Source organism: Drosophila willistoni, assembly GCF_018902025.1.
Source record: "Drosophila willistoni isolate 14030-0811.24 chromosome 2R unlocalized genomic scaffold, UCI_dwil_1.1 Seg167, whole genome shotgun sequence".
Classification (NCBI taxonomy): domain Eukaryota; kingdom Metazoa; phylum Arthropoda; class Insecta; order Diptera; family Drosophilidae; genus Drosophila; species Drosophila willistoni.
The window spans coordinates 14634809-14653122 of record NW_025814050.1 but is presented as its reverse complement, the minus strand read 5'-3'; the positions used below and the strand labels follow the sequence as shown (position 1 = coordinate 14653122).

Genomic DNA, 18314 nt, shown 5'->3' with positions numbered 1-18314 from the left:
TCAACTGGTTAAGATGCGCTCAGACAGGTAAAAAAAAAGTGACTTCAATCCGTTTTGGATGGCTCAGGTCCGAAATGTCCAAGATGGCCTTCGATGATTTGCAACGATTAAAAAACGATGACGTTGTTTTTTGGTTGGCTGGTTAGTTGAATTTTGTTTTTTTTTTTTGTCCATGTGGTTTCGATTTTGGTTTACTTAGCATTCAAAGTGGCGCAAAGAGATTTATTTGTAGGTATATAAAGAGACAATGTTTTTTTTTTAGTTGAAATTCTTTGTACAATTTTTATGTTTTATAGTGCTTATTTTTTTGTGAGTAATGATGTTGCTATTGTTGTTGTTGCTGTTGTTGCTGTTGTTGTTGTTGCTGTCATCTCGATAGTTTAAAGCCAAACACTTTCCATGTTCAACTTCATTGACCTTTGGCTGCAAACATTTTATAGTTCTTGATAAAAATCCACATGCGCTTGTTGTTTTATTTTTAGTTTTTTTTTTTTTCATCTATAAGTTTTTATACATTTTATTAAGACATTGCTGACACAGTTTTTTGTTTTAACTTTTGGTTGCATTTAATTGTATATATATATATTGGGTTTTAATAGATATATTTCTGTGTGTGTGTGTGTTGCTGATTGCCAAGATTAATACGAGATCTGCTTGGTCGTATAATGGCCAGTTTCCATTTGATTTATGGCAGAACGGCATGAAGAAAAGAAGATGTCTAAATAGTTTTCAATTAACATTTTTTTCGATTCTCAATAAAAATACATATATACATACATACATACATATTATTATTATCAGTTATTTTGTTTGTAACTATTGAGTAATATAAATAATTTTGTTTTCATGTGACAATCCTTGATGCTGCCCTTCAGCAAAATTCTTATACATTATTTTATGTCAAGGTATTGGCATTACCTTTTTATAACAAAAAAAAAGCATCTAGTAAAACTCACATTTTTTTTATATTTTTTCAAAAGTGCCATAATAATGATTAATCTCTTAGATTTAGTTGGAAAATTATGACTATTAATCATATGAATAAATAAGCAAATTTTAATTGATTAAGTGGTAGAATAATTGGGAAAATCTGTAATTATTCTTAAGACTCAGAATTCAACGCAAAATAAGGCTAAGACCAGCAATTTAAACTTGGCCAGTTTATCTTGGGAATCAGCAATTTAAACTTAACCAGTTTATCTTGGGAATTTTTTGTGTTTTTTTTTAAGATGCTTAAATATTGTTTAATTTAAATGATGAGAAAATTTAAAATGAATTGGCTTATCTTTATATCATGTGATCAATCAATGTTAAACAAAGTGTCATTCATTATTTAAGAATTCTCTTCAATTTGTAATATTAACTCATGATAATGGGGTAATGGATATTTCTAGAAGATTTTCTATGTAATTAAGGCAAATTTTACTTGAAGTTAATATATCCTCTTGCCTTCTTTCTCATTAAAGTCTTTTATATTGTTTTAAATTCTTCTTCTGTGTCTCAATATACATAAATACAAGTCATGTCCTTTATGTAGGAAACTTAATCAAGACCTCTATCTCTTAACAAATAAAGCTTTTTTGTAGAGTCGAACTAATTTTCTTCATAAATTATTTCAGAGAGATTCTTCTCTTCTTTATTTTTCATTATAGTTTCCTTTTATCTTATGGTTTTATGGCATATAATCCTTGGTCGATTTCTATACGTTATAGTAGTCCAAAAAGACCCATTCCAACATATATGCTTGAAAACACATAAAGTTGATATTTCTTCTGATTTTCCTTCAAAAACAAATTGAATTAAAAAACATTTCGAACTTTTTAACTTTCTGTCTGCTAGCCAATTTATTGTACCTATACAAAGGTAAAAAATCCAAAAAGTATGAAGAACATCCTTGTTTATAAAGAGAAGAAAAAGTTATAACATAAATATTTAAACTTTACTGCATAAACTACTTAATTTACTCTTTATTGGAGACTCAAAGGAATGTTGTCTCCCATCTTTGATCAGAAAGAGAAGCTTTTCCTGGAACTCTAACAATGATCCATATTTCCTTAGGCTATATTGATCAAATATTTGTTTTCTTTTTTGTTTTTTACTCCCACATTTAAAAAAGTTATGGATATTTTGCTTTTGTATTCAGTCAATTCAATTTTTATCAATAAGCGCTCCCTTTCTGTGTGAGCCACCAGGTCAAATAAAAATATAGATAATAGAAAAGGCATACGAAAAAAACAAAAAAAAAAAAACAATGCCATCAGATCAATATGAAATATCATTCCATTTTTGGCCTCCAGTCATTTAGAAAGCAATTCATCGAGAAACTATTGTAGCGGCAACCAAAAATCGAAAGAAAAAAAACTACCGTGGGCTACTGCCAAAAATGCTACCGGGAAGAGTGCGCGATAAACATTTAAGATTACAATGTGCCATTGTCTTTATGGCTCAAAGCAGCCTTAAGTCAGCTAAAAATTATTTGGGTTGGGTTCCATACGCCATCGGTTGCATCTTCAGGGAGCAATGGATGGTGGATTGAGGATTTCTTCGGTTTTTGGGAATTCGCATGTTTCTAATTGTGATGTCTATTTGTTTTTTTTGGGGTGGGCAGAGGGGCAACATTTGGGACATCGGGGAGGAAAGGTTTATATTTTCTCGTTAGCTTGTTGTTGTCGTAAAGTTTTCCTCTCTTTATTTTCATTTACAATCTAAGCTCGTTAACAAATTTATTATAATGGCTATGAAAAGCCGTTTCCCTTGCTTCTCGACTCTTCTCGTGTTTTTTGGTCATTACATAAGATTGCTAATTTTTTTTCTTTTTGTTTTTTTTTTTTTTATATAATATCGTTAATACATATTATTTGGCAACTTGCTTTGTTCATGCTCCAGGTCCAAGACTTGTGTACTTTGAACTGCGAACTGCCTGGCATCAACATGGACATGGACATATGTATGCATCTGCCGAAATTGACAGACAAACTGCAAGGAGGTAACCAAAAAAAGACCTAAAAAAAGAAATATATAAAAAAAAAACCCCAAAAAAAAAAAACTATGTGCAGTGACCCAAAGAAATGGTAATGCGAGTATGGTTTTGCCATCGTTGCAGTCGTCGTCTCAGGGGTTTACAACGCGCACAGGTCAGGCCAGGTTGTTTTTCTTTTTTTTTTGGCTCGTTTTTGGCAAGGCACTCAGTCATTGAGTCAGTGGGTGCAACGACAATGAGATGAAGCTGTACTCAGAGATGACAGCGTGATATTATATATGCAGATAAATGCATCTCATATAAACCAACATTGCAATAAAAGATTATTTTGTTTTAAAGAAGAGTTGACAAAATGAACTACAGCTGAGGTTTGGACTTTTTTTCGTGGTCTTTGTTGAACTTTTTGGAGTTTCTTTTTAAAAATATATACTTAAATGTATTTTTTAATAACTATAGTAGTAAATAGTCCTGGATACTAGCATGTAATTTAATTAATTAGATTCAGAATATTAATTGGGGTTTAGTTTTAATTAAGAATTGCTAAAAATTAAATAATAGATCATAATCTTTAATAATAAAACACATTTAGGATCTTATTCGATGTAGATTTAGGACTAGTTTTTAATAAAGACTGTAGAAAATTCATTAAAATGATAGGTACTCAAATGTAAGTTTCCGATCAAAAATTAATTTTTAAAGAAATTTATAAAAAAAAATGTTGGAAAAAACTCAAATATGATTTTAACTTTGTGATTAAATTAAATTTTTTTTGCCGATCCAATGTTTGTGTTTCAATCAAAAATTAATTTTTAAAGAAACTTTTGTAAAAAATTGTGGAGGAAACTCAAATGTGATTTTAACTTTGTGAGGCTATCAATTAATTTAGTCATACCTTAAAAGTATAATTTTGAGAAAAACTAACGTTGACATATAAATTAACTATTGCAGTTCCTAGTTTTAAGGTTTAAATATTTAAAGTATTAGACTGAAAAATGATACACTAAAAGCCAAATTCCCAATATTTTTCGCAACTGAATGAACTGATCAACCAGGATAAATTGGATTTATGCATATATATTCGAATCAACAAATATTAGACATCTAAATACTCATCTTTGACAACTTAATATAAGTAATTTTCAAGCAATAAGTTGATGACAAAATTAATAAGTATATAAAGGATTTTTTTAAGTATGGACTGTTAGGTAAGCACTTCAAATAGATTTGATTCTCATTGATTGGCCAATGATTTCTCTTTTTCCATCTTTTCAACTAGGAAAATCTTTAAATATTATTGAAATACAAGAATTCTCAGATACTTTAATACCGAATAGGCTTAGGATAAATCGAAAACAATGTGTTCTTAAAATCTAGTCTAAGCCTTGAGAAACTTATGTTCTAGGTCCTTAGCTCAATCATTTTTGGAATGTTCTTGTTTTTTTTAGAATCATGAGAGAAAAGCATGTTCGTCTTGAAGAAGTTTTCCAAGCTGGAGATAGTAATAGATATTCAATGGAACTCTTGCAGATTAAAATGTGGTCACGCTCTCCTCTCTATATATATACACGAAACTGCAGTCATTTCGTGTGAAGTTTTGTGAGAAGTATACAAATGGGTTTCAGGTTCGTCTTGGGCCAAAGGAGTTAGTCATTTTTACAGGTTTACTGTGGCTATGACTGTGGCGGCAGTTGTGGCGGCGGCTTCGATGGTATCGCCTTTGAAATCCACGAACAGCGACAAACTTCCAGACGAAGACGTTTTGGCCTAATAGACATAGGAGAAGAGAGCCGGTAAAAAGAGAAAAAAATAATAGAAAAAAGAAGATGATAATGATGAACATGGAGAAGAAGAAGAAATAACAAAAACTTCCTGCAGACTATACGTACCTTTTTAGATGATGTTAATGATGATGACGATGATGATGAGGCCGTTCGTTGAATCGTTCCTCGTACTTGTTTAGACTTTCACTATTAATTGTCGATTTTCATCAATTGTTGCCCATTGTTGTTTCTGTAGTTGCTGTTGTTGTTGTTGTTGTTGCTTAATGGGCAATGGGTAATGGGGTTGATATTTAAAGTTGTGCAAAATCTAAAGAAGAAATACAAAAAAAAAACAAACGAAACTGAAGAATAAAACCCAATTTTCAGTACTCATCCCCCATCCTCATTGCACTCCAAACGTAAATTCATATCGAAATTGGATCTATTACTCAATGGTGCTCGAGTGAGAGACAATTTGATTGATTTATGCAATCGCAACGACTTCAAGCCTTTTTCTTTCCATTGTCTGCGTCCAAGCTAATTGCCTAGTGAAGACGTCTACGAGAAGTCTATGCTGTATGTGTGTATGTGTGTGTGTGTATATGTGTGTGGGTATGGTTGAGTTTTGGTTATATCATCCATCCATCCAACCATCCATCCATTGGTATGGGCAATTTAAACTAAAGATTCGTAAAGATTGCGTCCGCATTTGCATACGTAGATATAAATGCCTTACAATGGTTACACAGGCATTTGAAAATTTGACATAGTTTTTTGTCTTTTTTGCCTTTAAAGAACACTTCTTGGTATGCGTTTTAAAACTCAAAGTTTTACCGCCAAAAAACATATTATGAATATTTGTCACTGCCAAAGTTGCCTTTGTGACTTTTTGGAGACGACTCGATGACTCCAAATGGGGAGGCGCTAGCAATGTTCATTGATTTTCATTATTTGTTCAGTGTTTCTGTTTTTGTTGTTGTTGTTCTTACCAAATGCAGCATTTTAATAATCAATAAAAGGCAAAGTTATGCGTTTTGGTATGCATTCGATATGTTGTTAAGAAGTTTTTTTTTTCGTTTTCTTATTCTTTATGGAAACTTAACAAATTTGAAACTTTACATTTAATGACCAACAACTTTCAGTTTAATTGCAAAAAAAAATTAAATACTATCAAACTGTTTATTCGTGTCTTTTGAATTAAACAAAATGTTGACCTCAAATTGTTTAAATATATTTAAATAAATTAATTACACGGACCAGACTAAGACTCAATTTATTCCAACTAATTGAAAATAAACTTCGATGTACAACATTTAAAACATTCATTCTCTATTGAAACCAATGCCAGATGAAATCCTAAATATAAGTTAACCAAGATAACTTTTCAGTGTGAAAGTTAGAGCATTGATGAATTTCAATCAAAATCGACTGCCAAGGATAATGGTTCTTTTAAAAAGCTGTATTTTGGACAATTTCAAAAAAATTTCAAACTTCAGAATGTTTCTATATGGCTTTGATCTTTACGACATTTTAAAACATTAATTTCGACACTACTTTTGAAAAAATAATGATAGAAAAATGTACAAAAAATTCGATTCTTGAGATTTTAAGGCAAATTGAAAGACATTAATACAAATAAACCCATACATTTTCAAATACTCAAAACTTCAAATTGTCCAAATTGTTGTTTTTTGTTTTTTGGTGTTCATTTTTCTCTTCTCCCTTGAAAGGATACCTTGTTAATTAGCTAATTTATAATTCAGTTCAAAATTGAATATAGGAGCATTACAACTAGATATCACATTCGAAAATCGCTTAAAATTTGACAGTTACAGTTTTTTAAATCTTTTCAAGAGTTTTTAAGAATTTTTTGAAATTAATTTTTCTTTGTTTTCATCTTTTGTACCATTTTCGTAGATAAATGAAAATTAAATCAACTTTGTAGAAATAAAAACTCTGTATAATGTTTACTACTTACTAAAATTTTTTGAAACGTAAATTTAAACCCAAATCTGCTTAGATCTAGGTTTGATATTTCAAAATGATTTCGCAATAATTTTATACAAATTTCAGTTGTTCTTTGTCATGGAAAAATTACATGACTATTTATAAATTATCTGCTTATGTTTATATCAATAATTTTTTTATGATTTATTTTTTGCTTTTGGTTTTTTTTTATATTTATCGTTGCCCCCTGTGAACTTTGTCCACGTTTTTTTCTGTTGTAAAAAAAAAAAACAGACAGCAGCGGCAGCAGCAGCAGCAACAACAACAACAGCACAAAATTATTTATTAATTTGTCAAAATCAACGACATGTTAGGAAATAACAAAAATCTTGAAGGTTTTTTTTTCCATAGATATTTTGTCTTAACTTTGGCGTCAACTAAGACGCCAGTTTATAACTAATTCTTGCAGATAAAAAACGAAATAAGAAACAAAGTGTCAAAAAAGTCAACCGGCCAGAAGTCAAGACAAAAGTGCATTGAAGAGAAATACGAGTAGATATGTGTGAAATATGTATAATGGAATGGGTTTTTAGAGGGGCACATAACAACAACAATAATAATAATAATAATAATAATAATAATTTATGGCTAATAGATTTTGCTGACAGTTGAGGTGATTAATTTGATGGTGATATGACAACCAAGACAGAGACAATTAACAATTAACTACATGTAAATTGTTGTTAATTTGTTTCACCACATTTTATGAAAAGTCATTGGAAATTGATATGGTAAATTTTATTAGAACTATGTTTGATATTATAAAATATAGGCTTATCCTTGTGATTTCTTATATTTAACTAAATAAATAATATATTCAAGATGTTTTCCATGTAAAACTATTATCTTTCCAATGAACTTAAAAAGAAATATTGTAAAATTGTAAGGTTTCTTTTGCAAATTTTAAAAGTTTTATATGAAAGATTTTAGTAAAATGTTTAAGTTGAAACGAAAATATTTCCAAATTCAGACTAATTTCTAGGACATTGAAGCGCTTGAAGGATATGAAACAAAATTGATATACTTTGTCCCAAATTTTAGATACTTTCAAGTAAATTTTCTTCGAGTGTAACCCTTCTGAAGATTTTGGCAATAGCGAATAAGCCATAAAATTTATTTTAATGAAAGCAATGCTAAAGAGTCTTATTTCTCCAACCAACCAAGAAAAAAAAAACGACCACTAAGCACCCACAACGTGCCACAAACGACAACGGACAACAACATGACAATTTATTACATTTTATGTGCAGCATTAACCAAGATGGAGATGTGATCCTCGTTGTTTTCTTCGTGATCTTGCCTCATGCCTAACCCCTCAGCACAGTGCACAATTGGGCAGCAGTTGAGCGAGGTGTCTTATATGGCCAGTAGAAGAAGAGACTGGAGGATTGAGCATTTCTAATTAAGACATTCGATATGGTGGGTTTGCGTGTGGAACGCAAGACAATTGCGCCACCAACACCAGCAACACCATCGCCTTATGAATCTTCATCTTTTTGTGCAAGACAGTAGCTTAGATTGGGGAATATTTTTACTTCATTTTGATATTATTATTATTATTATGATTTTGGCATTTCACCAACCATTTAGCATAAAGTATACCCTAGAGGCAATTTAACTAAACATTTGACATTCAAAAACAAAAAACCGTTCTTAACAATAATATGATTTTTGTTTTGTTTTTGTATCCTTGCAGGTGCAGCCATAACCACATCAAGTGAGCCACATAAAGCCAAACTCGCTGAGCCAAATCCACGATATACAGCTAGCAAATTGAAAAGCGTGAAAACAGCAGCAGCAACAACAACAGCAACAGCGACAGCAGCAACAACTTCAGTAGCTTGTACCACCACCAACAGCCCAACAGCGACAACACCAACAACAGCAGCAACAACAATTGCTGTTACATTGAGTACACACACAGCAGGAGTAACTCAGGCAGCAACATTTATAGCAACATCAGCAACAGCTGCTGCGGCAACAACAGCGACAGCAACAACAACAACAACAACAAACAATATAAAACATAGCCAAGTTAGGCTTAATAACCAAGCGACAACAAGCATGTTACTTTTGCAGCCCAATGTAAGTTGATCGAAATTTAAGATGAAAATTTCTTAGAAAATTTCTAATTAGTTAAAACAAAACAAAAAAAAAAACCTTTCTAAAATTAGCCAACATTGTTAAGTAGAGCCAACTATGCAAATGTTATTAAGTCATCATTATTGCATAAGAAATACCAAACTTTAATTAAACTTGATCATAAAATTCTCTCGATTAGTGTGTTTAAACTTGTTGTTGAAAGCTTTATTAAGAAACATTGCTTGTCTGAGATATCCATTGTAGGCAGTTTTAGTATATATGTACAAGGTATAAAACAATTGATAGTCAAATTGTTTAAAGACTTACAATGAAAAGTAATTTACATACTTAGTTACTAATATTTTAACAAAATTTTAAGGCATTCTATTTTCTAATGGTGTTATTTTAGTGTAGTAAAGTCTATTCTTTTTAAATTTCGAAGCTTGATAAAATATTAATACTTATATAAATATTTTTTATTAACCTTTTTTTGGTTTTTCTTTCTTATATCTCAATTATGAAAAACTTTTCTAAACGAAAATATAATTTTCATTGAAGTAAATAGTGGTAAAAAGAATTTCTTTCTTGTGATCTTGTCTCCATGATTCTCACTCAAAAAATTTTTGAAAAATAAATGATTTTACCCCTTAGACTTGATTTAAAAATCTTGAGAAATTTTATTTACTTTAAAAATGTTCAAATATTCAACTCATTTCTTGACTTTTTGAAAATTTGTCCAAACCTAAAACATAAAACAAATGTATGTATATTTCGTTTTCTCAAAACATATATAAATATTGGACTTTATCGGATCTTCAGAGGATTTAAGTTTCCTTTAACATTAAGTCTTATTGTTAGTCATTCTCAAAAAAAAGTTCAAACATTTCAAAATATTGAGAACAGTTGCTTTACATATAAAATTGAGTTATTTATCTCCTAAAGAAGTAAGAAATCCAGTAATTCAGTTGCTAAGGGCCTAAATAATAGTGAATTTAAAAAATATGCAGAAAAAGAACTCCAGTTATAGGATCAGTTTAATGAGAAAGTGTCATAAAAATTAAAAAGAATAATATGAAAATTTGAATCTTTAAATATTTATGGTTCTTCTGTTAATATTTTTTGCAAACATCTTGTCCATGAAGATTTGAAATATGCAAAACTAGCAAACAAATGAAATTGTTAATTATCTATTGTGAGGTGTTACAACCCCCTTTATTAAATACCCGTAACAACCACAATAGACATCTAATTGAAGGGAAATCGTTTAGCTATGTTTTGGCAATATATTTTGCACCATAACCAATTAGAAAAACATCATTTGATTTCCAAGGGTTGATGATAATGGCGATGCGAGCCAATAGGATTGCCGTTTTGAAATGCGCATGTCAGTGATTTGTATGAGGACTCCACCCCGTGTTTAGTTAGAAATTTAAGCACTTGAGTTTTTGTTTTTGGCTACTAACTAACAGTCTTCTTTGGACTGTCTTATATTGCAGAGCTCCTTTAGTTCACTTTCTCCGTTTGATAATTTCTCCACCCAAACTGCGTCGTCGACGACAACAACCACAACGTCAGCCATAGGACACCAGCATCATCATCATCATCATCACCATCATCACCACATACACCAGCAGCAACAACAGCAACAACAACAGCAGCAGCAGGAACAGTCACATCAGCAACAACAACATCATCAGGAGGAGGAGCAGCCGCAGCTGCTTAATTTACAATCCCATCACTTGTTAAAAACCGAATCCCTGCTCTCCCATGAGGAGGATCAGTTGATCAGCAATCTGACAGACGCTGCCGTGTCGCATAGTGAACTCTTCTCGGATCTCTTTTTTCCCTCCGACTCGAATAATTCCCAACTGTCACCAGTTTTAGAACATTCTACAGCCAGTTTTACCGATACCCAGGGAGCAGGAGCAGGTGGTGGTGGTGCCGCTTCTCTGCTGGGCAGCACTGAGGATATCACCAGTTCCATCGAGAATCTCACCAAATTGACTTGCCTGCGCGATAAGCGTCTCTCCTCCATACCAGAACAGCAGCTAAACTCATCTGCCGATCAACAGGATCAGCAATTGTGTTTGCTAAGTTTACGTTCCAGCAGTGATCCGGCCATTGCTCATCACGCCCAACAGCAGCAGCAGCAACAGCAACAACAACAATCGCACCACCAACAACAACAGCAGGCCACTTCACCTGTGCAACTCCAATTATTCTCACCAATTGGGGGTCCACTCTCGTGTGGCAGCAGCCTGCCCAGCTTTCAGGAGACTTACTCTCTTAAATATAATAGCAGCAGTGGCAGTAGCCCACAACAGGCTTCCTCCTCCTCAACGGCTGCTGCCACGCCCACTGATCAAGTGTTAACATTGAAAATGGACGATGATTGTTTTCCACTAACAAGTCCCGCCGAGGTGATGTCTGGCTGGAATACCAATACCAATCAGGGACAATTGCAGCAGCTGCATACGCTGCAGACCCAAACTCAAGCGCAGCAATCTCAAAACCAATCTCATATGCCGCATCCTAGTGCCAGTAATAGCAACAACAACAACAACAACAATACAAATAATAGCAGCTCGAGCAGCAGCTACAATTATCATGGCCATTTCAATGCCATTAATGCCACTTCGAATCTCTCACCCAGCTCCTCGGCCAGTTCACTCTATGAATATAATGGTGTGACATCAGCCGATAGCTTCTATGGTCAACAGCAGCAGCAGCAAAACTATCAACAACATGTAAGTAGAACCCAAAAACTAAAAAAGAAGAAAATTTACCCCTAAAGTATGCAATTGGCAGTCTAAGAAGTTTATATTTGCAATGAAAACAATTTTTAATTAGAGGACATTCTTAAAATTGGTTCTAAAACGCAAAGAATTAACTCTTTGACGGTTTATTGCATACTTTTGGGGTGAAATTTCTCACATTTTCGCATGGTTCTTTATTTTTCTATTCTCTATCACTTGCAGAACTACAATTCGCTAAATGGCGAACGCTACTCCTTGCCCACATTTCCCACCATATCCGAATTGGAGGCAGCTACCGCAGCGGTGGCCGCTGCTGCCGCCGCTGCCAATATCACATCGGTTGGACCGCCAGTGCGTCGCGCCTCGTTGCCCATTCAACGAACAGTGTCGCCTGGTTGCGGTGGCTCATCTGGCAGTGCAATTATTGCCACAGCCCAGAGTCCCAAACTGGCCAAATTATCGCTGGGCCAGCGACATGCTCATGCCCATGCCCTACAATTGGGTTCGGCGCCAAACTCGACAGCCAGTTCACCGGCCAGTGCAGCTGGCACGGATCTACAAGCGGGACGACTACTCCAATCGACCTCTCAGTTGTGTGCCGTGTGCGGCGATACGGCAGCCTGTCAACACTACGGCGTACGTACCTGTGAGGGCTGCAAAGGATTCTTCAAGCGGACCGTTCAAAAGGGTTCAAAATATGTGTGCTTGGCCGACAAGAATTGCCCGGTGGACAAGAGACGACGCAATCGCTGTCAGTTCTGTCGTTTTCAAAAGTGTTTGGTTGTCGGCATGGTGAAGGAGGTGGTTCGTACCGATTCGCTTAAGGGTCGACGTGGTCGACTGCCCTCCAAGCCCAAGTCACCACAAGAATCACCACCGTCGCCGCCAATTTCCCTTATCACGGCTCTTGTGCGTAGTCATGTGGATACTACACCGGATCAATCCTGCTTGGATTATTCGCACTATGAGGAACCCTCAATGAGTGAGGCCGAGAAGATACAACAATTCTATCAGCTGTTAACCAGTTCAGTGGATGTCATCAAACAATTTGCCGAGAAAATTCCCGGCTACATGGATCTCACACACGAGGATCAGGAATTGCTATTCCAATCTGCATTACTGGAGCTCTTCGTTTTACGTCTCTCCTATCGGGCGCGTAGCGATGACACCAAATTGATCTTCTGCAATGGCATCGTACTACATCGGAATCAGTGCCAAAGATCGTTCGGCGATTGGCTAAATGATATCATGGAGTTCAGTCGTAGTCTAGATAATCTCGAAATAGACATATCGGCATTTGCCTGCCTTTGTGCTCTTACCTTGATAACTGGTAAGTGTTGAAAGCCTAGAAAAACCATCATCTAAACTTGATTTATCATTTATATTTTTCTTTGTATATCTCACAGAACGTCATGGCCTACGCGAACCCAAAAAGGTTGAACAACTGCAAATGAAAATCATTGGTAGTCTCCGTGATCATGTCACTTATAATGCCGAAGCTCAAAAGAAACAACATTACTTCAGTCGTCTATTGGGCAAATTACCCGAATTACGTTCCCTAAGTGTCCAAGGGCTTCAACGAATCTTCTATTTGAAACTAGAAGATCTAGTGCCAGCTCCAGCTCTAATTGAAAACATGTTTGTTACCACATTGCCCTTCTAAGGACATACAAACATAGAAAAATTAAATAAAACGTTGCTTCCTTGAAAAAAAAAACACATTAATCTAAGTACTATTTATGTAAGTAAGAGTTTAATAAAAATAAATCTCATGAAAACAAAACACAACAACCAATATAATATCAAGTGCAAGTAGTAGTATACATATATAGTTAATGTCCTAGCTGGCCAGGCGAAAACCATATCCAACCCTTCCTTTCCTCCCCCTCTACCCTAAATATACATAATTACCCACATGAATATTTAAGCCACACTCGGTAACTGGCCATTCCGTGACTTGTCAGCGTCTAAAATTCTCAACTTGTTGACGTTAATTGTTAAATTGTTTAATTTCAACTGTCAAAATCAATAGGCACGCATATGTAATCAATAGAAATTCCCCTTTTTTGTTTTGTGGATTTACTTTTTTCTTTGGTTTTGTTTGATCAACTATTACTCTTGCCTTTAGCTAACTTCTAGTCAATTGTTTTTAAGCATAAAACATCATATAGAATTAAATGTAATTTTAAAATGTGTCGTGCCCACTTACATCGAGAGAATACAAAAAAAAAAAAAACAATGTAAACTAAGTTCTGCACAAAGCATGTGAAATGAAGGAAATATTGCCCCATAAAGTATGCAATGGGCAACAAATACAGAACTTTTGGAATATCCTGTGGATATGCAATGCTTTATATCGTTCTATATTTGTTTAAAACTATAAAATGGTAGCTCTTTGCATACTTTAAGGGGCGAATTCCCATAATTTCACATTCCTAGAACCTAGATCCTTTGGAATAATGGAAAAACAAACATTTCAAAATTTCATAAACAATTCAATTTGATACTTTCAGTTTATCATATCATTAAAAACTAAAATAAAAAAACAAACACTTGTCCCAAAACAAAGTATTTCTGTTGATGTCAAGCTCTAGAATTTAGATGTAGGTTAGTTAATACATATATACACATATTATATGTACATATTTATAGATAATAGATTACTTAGTTCATGTTTTCAAATTGCACTATTCAGTGCACAATGAGAGTTTAAGTACCTTTATGTGATTTGTGTCTGACACAGAGAGCTGCACACAAATACACAAAAACTTAAAATTTAAGAAAATAAATATATATATATATATTAATTATATAACTACCATATAAATAGCATCTAATGTTAAAGTTAAGTATTCTTTGATCCTATAACTTTTCTATATATGTATGTAGTTAGAACGTTCTAAACGAAACGAAAAACAAAAAAAAACCTTTATTTACATAGCTACTCCAAATGAGTTCTTTAAGAATTGCAAAAGGATTGCCAGCACTTGATGTCTCTATGGGTATGTCTGTGTGTGTGTGTGTTTTTGGATAAGTGTATGCGTGTGTGTGTGAATCCCCTCCCTCTATGTGATTTTGTGATAGATTGGCATTGAACTCTACATATATATACATACTTATTAAATGTCTCTAGATTTATAAATGTATAACTTTTTGTATGGTTTATTTTATATAAAGAAACTTTTCTTTGAAAAAAAAAAACAAAAACACAAAAAACCGAAAATAGCTAGCTAAAATATTAAAAATATAAATTCATGGAACAGCCTTTTAATGACAACTTTCCAATTATGTATTAACACACACAAAAACAAAAAAAAAACATAAAAAAGCTATTATATTTTCTATATGAAAACAAATTCAAGACTTCTATTAACTATTTAGGCTATAAAACTAAAAAAAATAAACACAAAAACTAACCCCGGACAAAACATATCTCTTCAAGCTTTCAAGTGCACAGGACACACACAACAAAAAAAAAACAAGAAAAAAGTATAAAATTAATAATCAAACCCTAAAAGTTATTAAATTTAATTTGTTCCCAAAACATACCTACCTATTATTTTATAATTATAAATTAAATAATGACCTCTATTGGCAAGCCTAAAACATTGAATGTTTTGCATTACCATTTAGATAGATAATTAATAAATTATGACATTTCATTTCCTAGATTTTATACATACATACTAAAAAACTAAGTTAATAGATTCTTACAATTACAGAAATAAGCCAAGCTAATGTTTAAGAAACACACACGAAAAAAAAAACAGTAAACCGGCCTAACTTCGACTCGAATGCTGAAGTTTCTAATACCCTTGCAATATATATTCATCAGTCAGCAATCGATCAGTCTAACTTCAACCACTAACCATAGAACACATAGATGGGACAAACTCATGATTTTTTGATTGCAAACGCTAGCCTAGTCATGGAACCCCAGAGAACTTCGGGAAAACCCGAACGCTCTCACTCTCAATGAGAGCGTAAAATGGGGAGAGGGCAAAGCAGCTACGAAAAAATTTCAGTCTAGCACAGACTACCGAACGACGAAGGCAGGCCTACGTCGCTTGTGATTTCGTTCTGTCTATGTATGTGTACACTCGTCGGTACATGCTCAGGCTTCGTAGTGTGTGTGTGACGTGAAGTTGTACAACATCGCATTTCAATAGCTCGCTCGACCAAAATTTTTCATTTTCGACAAAACAGCGACAATGCGAATAAGAAATGCCCCTGTGGAAAGAATATCAAGAAATATTGCCGTCTTCTTCGTATGTATCCCGGTGGCTGTAACGATAGAGTGTTTGCTTGGCAATAGGAATGTCGCTGGTTCGAATCCCTACTCGATTATCGTTAACGAAGTTTTTTTTTGTTTTTTTTTTTATTTTGTTCCTTTTTGATTTTTTTTTTATTTATTTTCATTTTGTTTTTTTTTCCTTTTGTTTATTTTTATTTTTTTATTTTTATATAAATAAAAAAAAAAACTTCGTTAACGATAATCGAGTAGGGATTCGAACCAGCGACATTCCTATTGCCAAGCAAACACTCTATCGTTACAGCCACCGGGATACATACGAAGAAGACGGCAATATTTCTTGATATTCTTTCCACAGGGGCATTTCTTATTCGCATTGTCGCTGTTTTGTCGAAAATGAAAAATTTTGGTCGAGCGAGCTATTGAAATGCGATGTTGTACAACTTCACGTCACACACACACTACGAAGCCTGAGCATGTACCGACGAGTGTACACATACATAGACAGAACGAAATCACAAGCGACGTAGGCCTGCCTTCGTCGTTCGGTAGTCTGTGCTAGACTGAAATTTTTTCGTAGCTGCTTTGCCCTCTCCCCATTTTACGCTCTCATTGAGAGTGAGAGCGTTCGGGTTTTCCCGAAGTTCTCTGGGGTTCCATGACTAGGCTAGCGTTTGCAATCAAAAAATCATGAGTTTGTCCCATCTATGTGTTCTATGGTTAGTGCTTCAACTATAATAGCCCACATATTTCAACGATTTATATTTGATCTATATCTAAAATCAAATTAATACAAATATTATTTTGGATACACTAATAGACACAATAGAATAACATAATAATTTCTCTTTACTTCTCTTTGTTTATTTGTTAGGGGAAATCGGCCCCTTTAAGTATGCAATAGGTAGTTGATAAACACCCTTGTTAAAGATTTAACAATGTCTTGTCGGTAAAAGTATGTCCTCGTTAGAACCATTTCTTAGCAAAACACTTGTTGCATACTTTAGGGAGCAGATTTTCCCATAGTTTTGAATAATTTCATTTGCAAACATATCATAAACAAATTTTAATTATATTAAATCTGTTCAGCTGTAGTGCTTATAGCTGAAGTATTAGCTTAGCATCATCCTCAGCTAGATCAAGATTAATAGATAATGAATCCTTGCAATTCGATTCGAGCTGTTAGCAAATTTAGAGCAATACAAATTGATAAATTGATACAAAAAACCACATACAAAAAACAAAAAAACGTAATAGTTGTAACGGTTACAAACGGGATATAATAAAACACAGGATTACAGTGAAACAGGAACAGTTAAGTGACCAAAATTAATATTGAGTATATGAGATGATAGATAGGTTTTTTGGGTTCGAAACCCGCAATTTGATGCCATTTTATAGCCGTTACATACATATCTATAGAAAACATAAACTAAAAACTAAAAGAAAACAAAACAATATACACATTTAGTAAATGATAAGCCGCTGTTAAAAGCATAAACTATAAAATATGCACTTAGGTATAGAAACCTCTACATTGTACCTACATACATACACACAAAACACTCATACATATACACAATAAACATTTTTACATATACGTATAAGCATAATAATAGATATATTTTGAATAGAAAACTTTTACAAACAAATTACTTTCTGGGCCCCCCCATGAATTTGGCCATAATACATAGTACATCATATTTTCTGGGTTCTATTGTCCTTTATTCGTTTTGTAATTTTATACATATTATATACTATATATTGTACTTATATATACATATATATATACATACATAATGAATGAATGAATGTCAAGTGCATATTTTTGAGATACATAGAAAAACAAAAACCACATGTGAATTTTTCGATGAAACAATTTTTGCAAAACAATATTTAAACAAAGAAAAAATACAAAAAAAATATGAAAAGAAACCTTTTTAAAATATTGTTAAACGATATATACATATATATTTTATGATATTTAAGGATTAGAAAATGGCGCATAAAGCTTTATGATGGAGCGGACAAGAAAAAAAAAACACAAACGAAAAAATAAAACAAATAAATTGGCACAAATTACATTTATACAGTAAGTTAATTACACCAAAAAAAAAAAGAAAAAAAAACAGAAAAAAATGGAAAATTAAATAATGTTCTATTGATAACAATAGTTACTTAACACACATCTGCAACCATATAGTTAGTTCAACTAAACTATGTTACCAACATTTAAACATATGCGCGTTATAATAATAATAATAATAAAAAAAAAAAGAAAAAAAAAGTAAAAACAATACCTAAAGATGCTATATACATATACACATCAATATATATTTATATCGTTATAATTATATAGCCCGTTGTGTAATTTTATTCTAATTTTATTATTATGTTTCATTTTAAAGAATTAAGTACCAAACAATATGCATATGAGTGTTAAATCCGAAATATATATTGCGATTTCAATTTCATTT

General features: G+C 33.0%; 1 protein-coding gene across 2 annotated transcripts in view; it reads left to right on the top strand.

Moving 5' to 3' along the window:
* LOC6642002 (probable nuclear hormone receptor HR38) overlaps positions 1–13683 on the top strand; it is a 42531-nt gene extending 28848 nt beyond the window's left edge. The window contains exons 1-5 of one of the 2 annotated variants that reach the window (XM_002064972.4): positions 2967–2986; positions 8444–8832; positions 10326–11576; positions 11808–12915; positions 12992–13683. In XM_002064972.4, coding sequence (XP_002065008.1) covers positions 8812–8832; positions 10326–11576; positions 11808–12915; positions 12992–13248 — 2637 coding nt within the window. In that variant the 5' untranslated portion in view covers positions 2967–2986; positions 8444–8811 and the 3' untranslated portion in view covers positions 13249–13683. Of the gene's footprint in view, positions 1–2966; positions 2987–8443; positions 8833–10325; positions 11577–11807; positions 12916–12991 lie in introns of those variants that run through there. The other variant, XM_023175978.2, reaches the window with a different exon arrangement.
* Positions 13684–18314: the final 4631 nt, after the last annotated feature.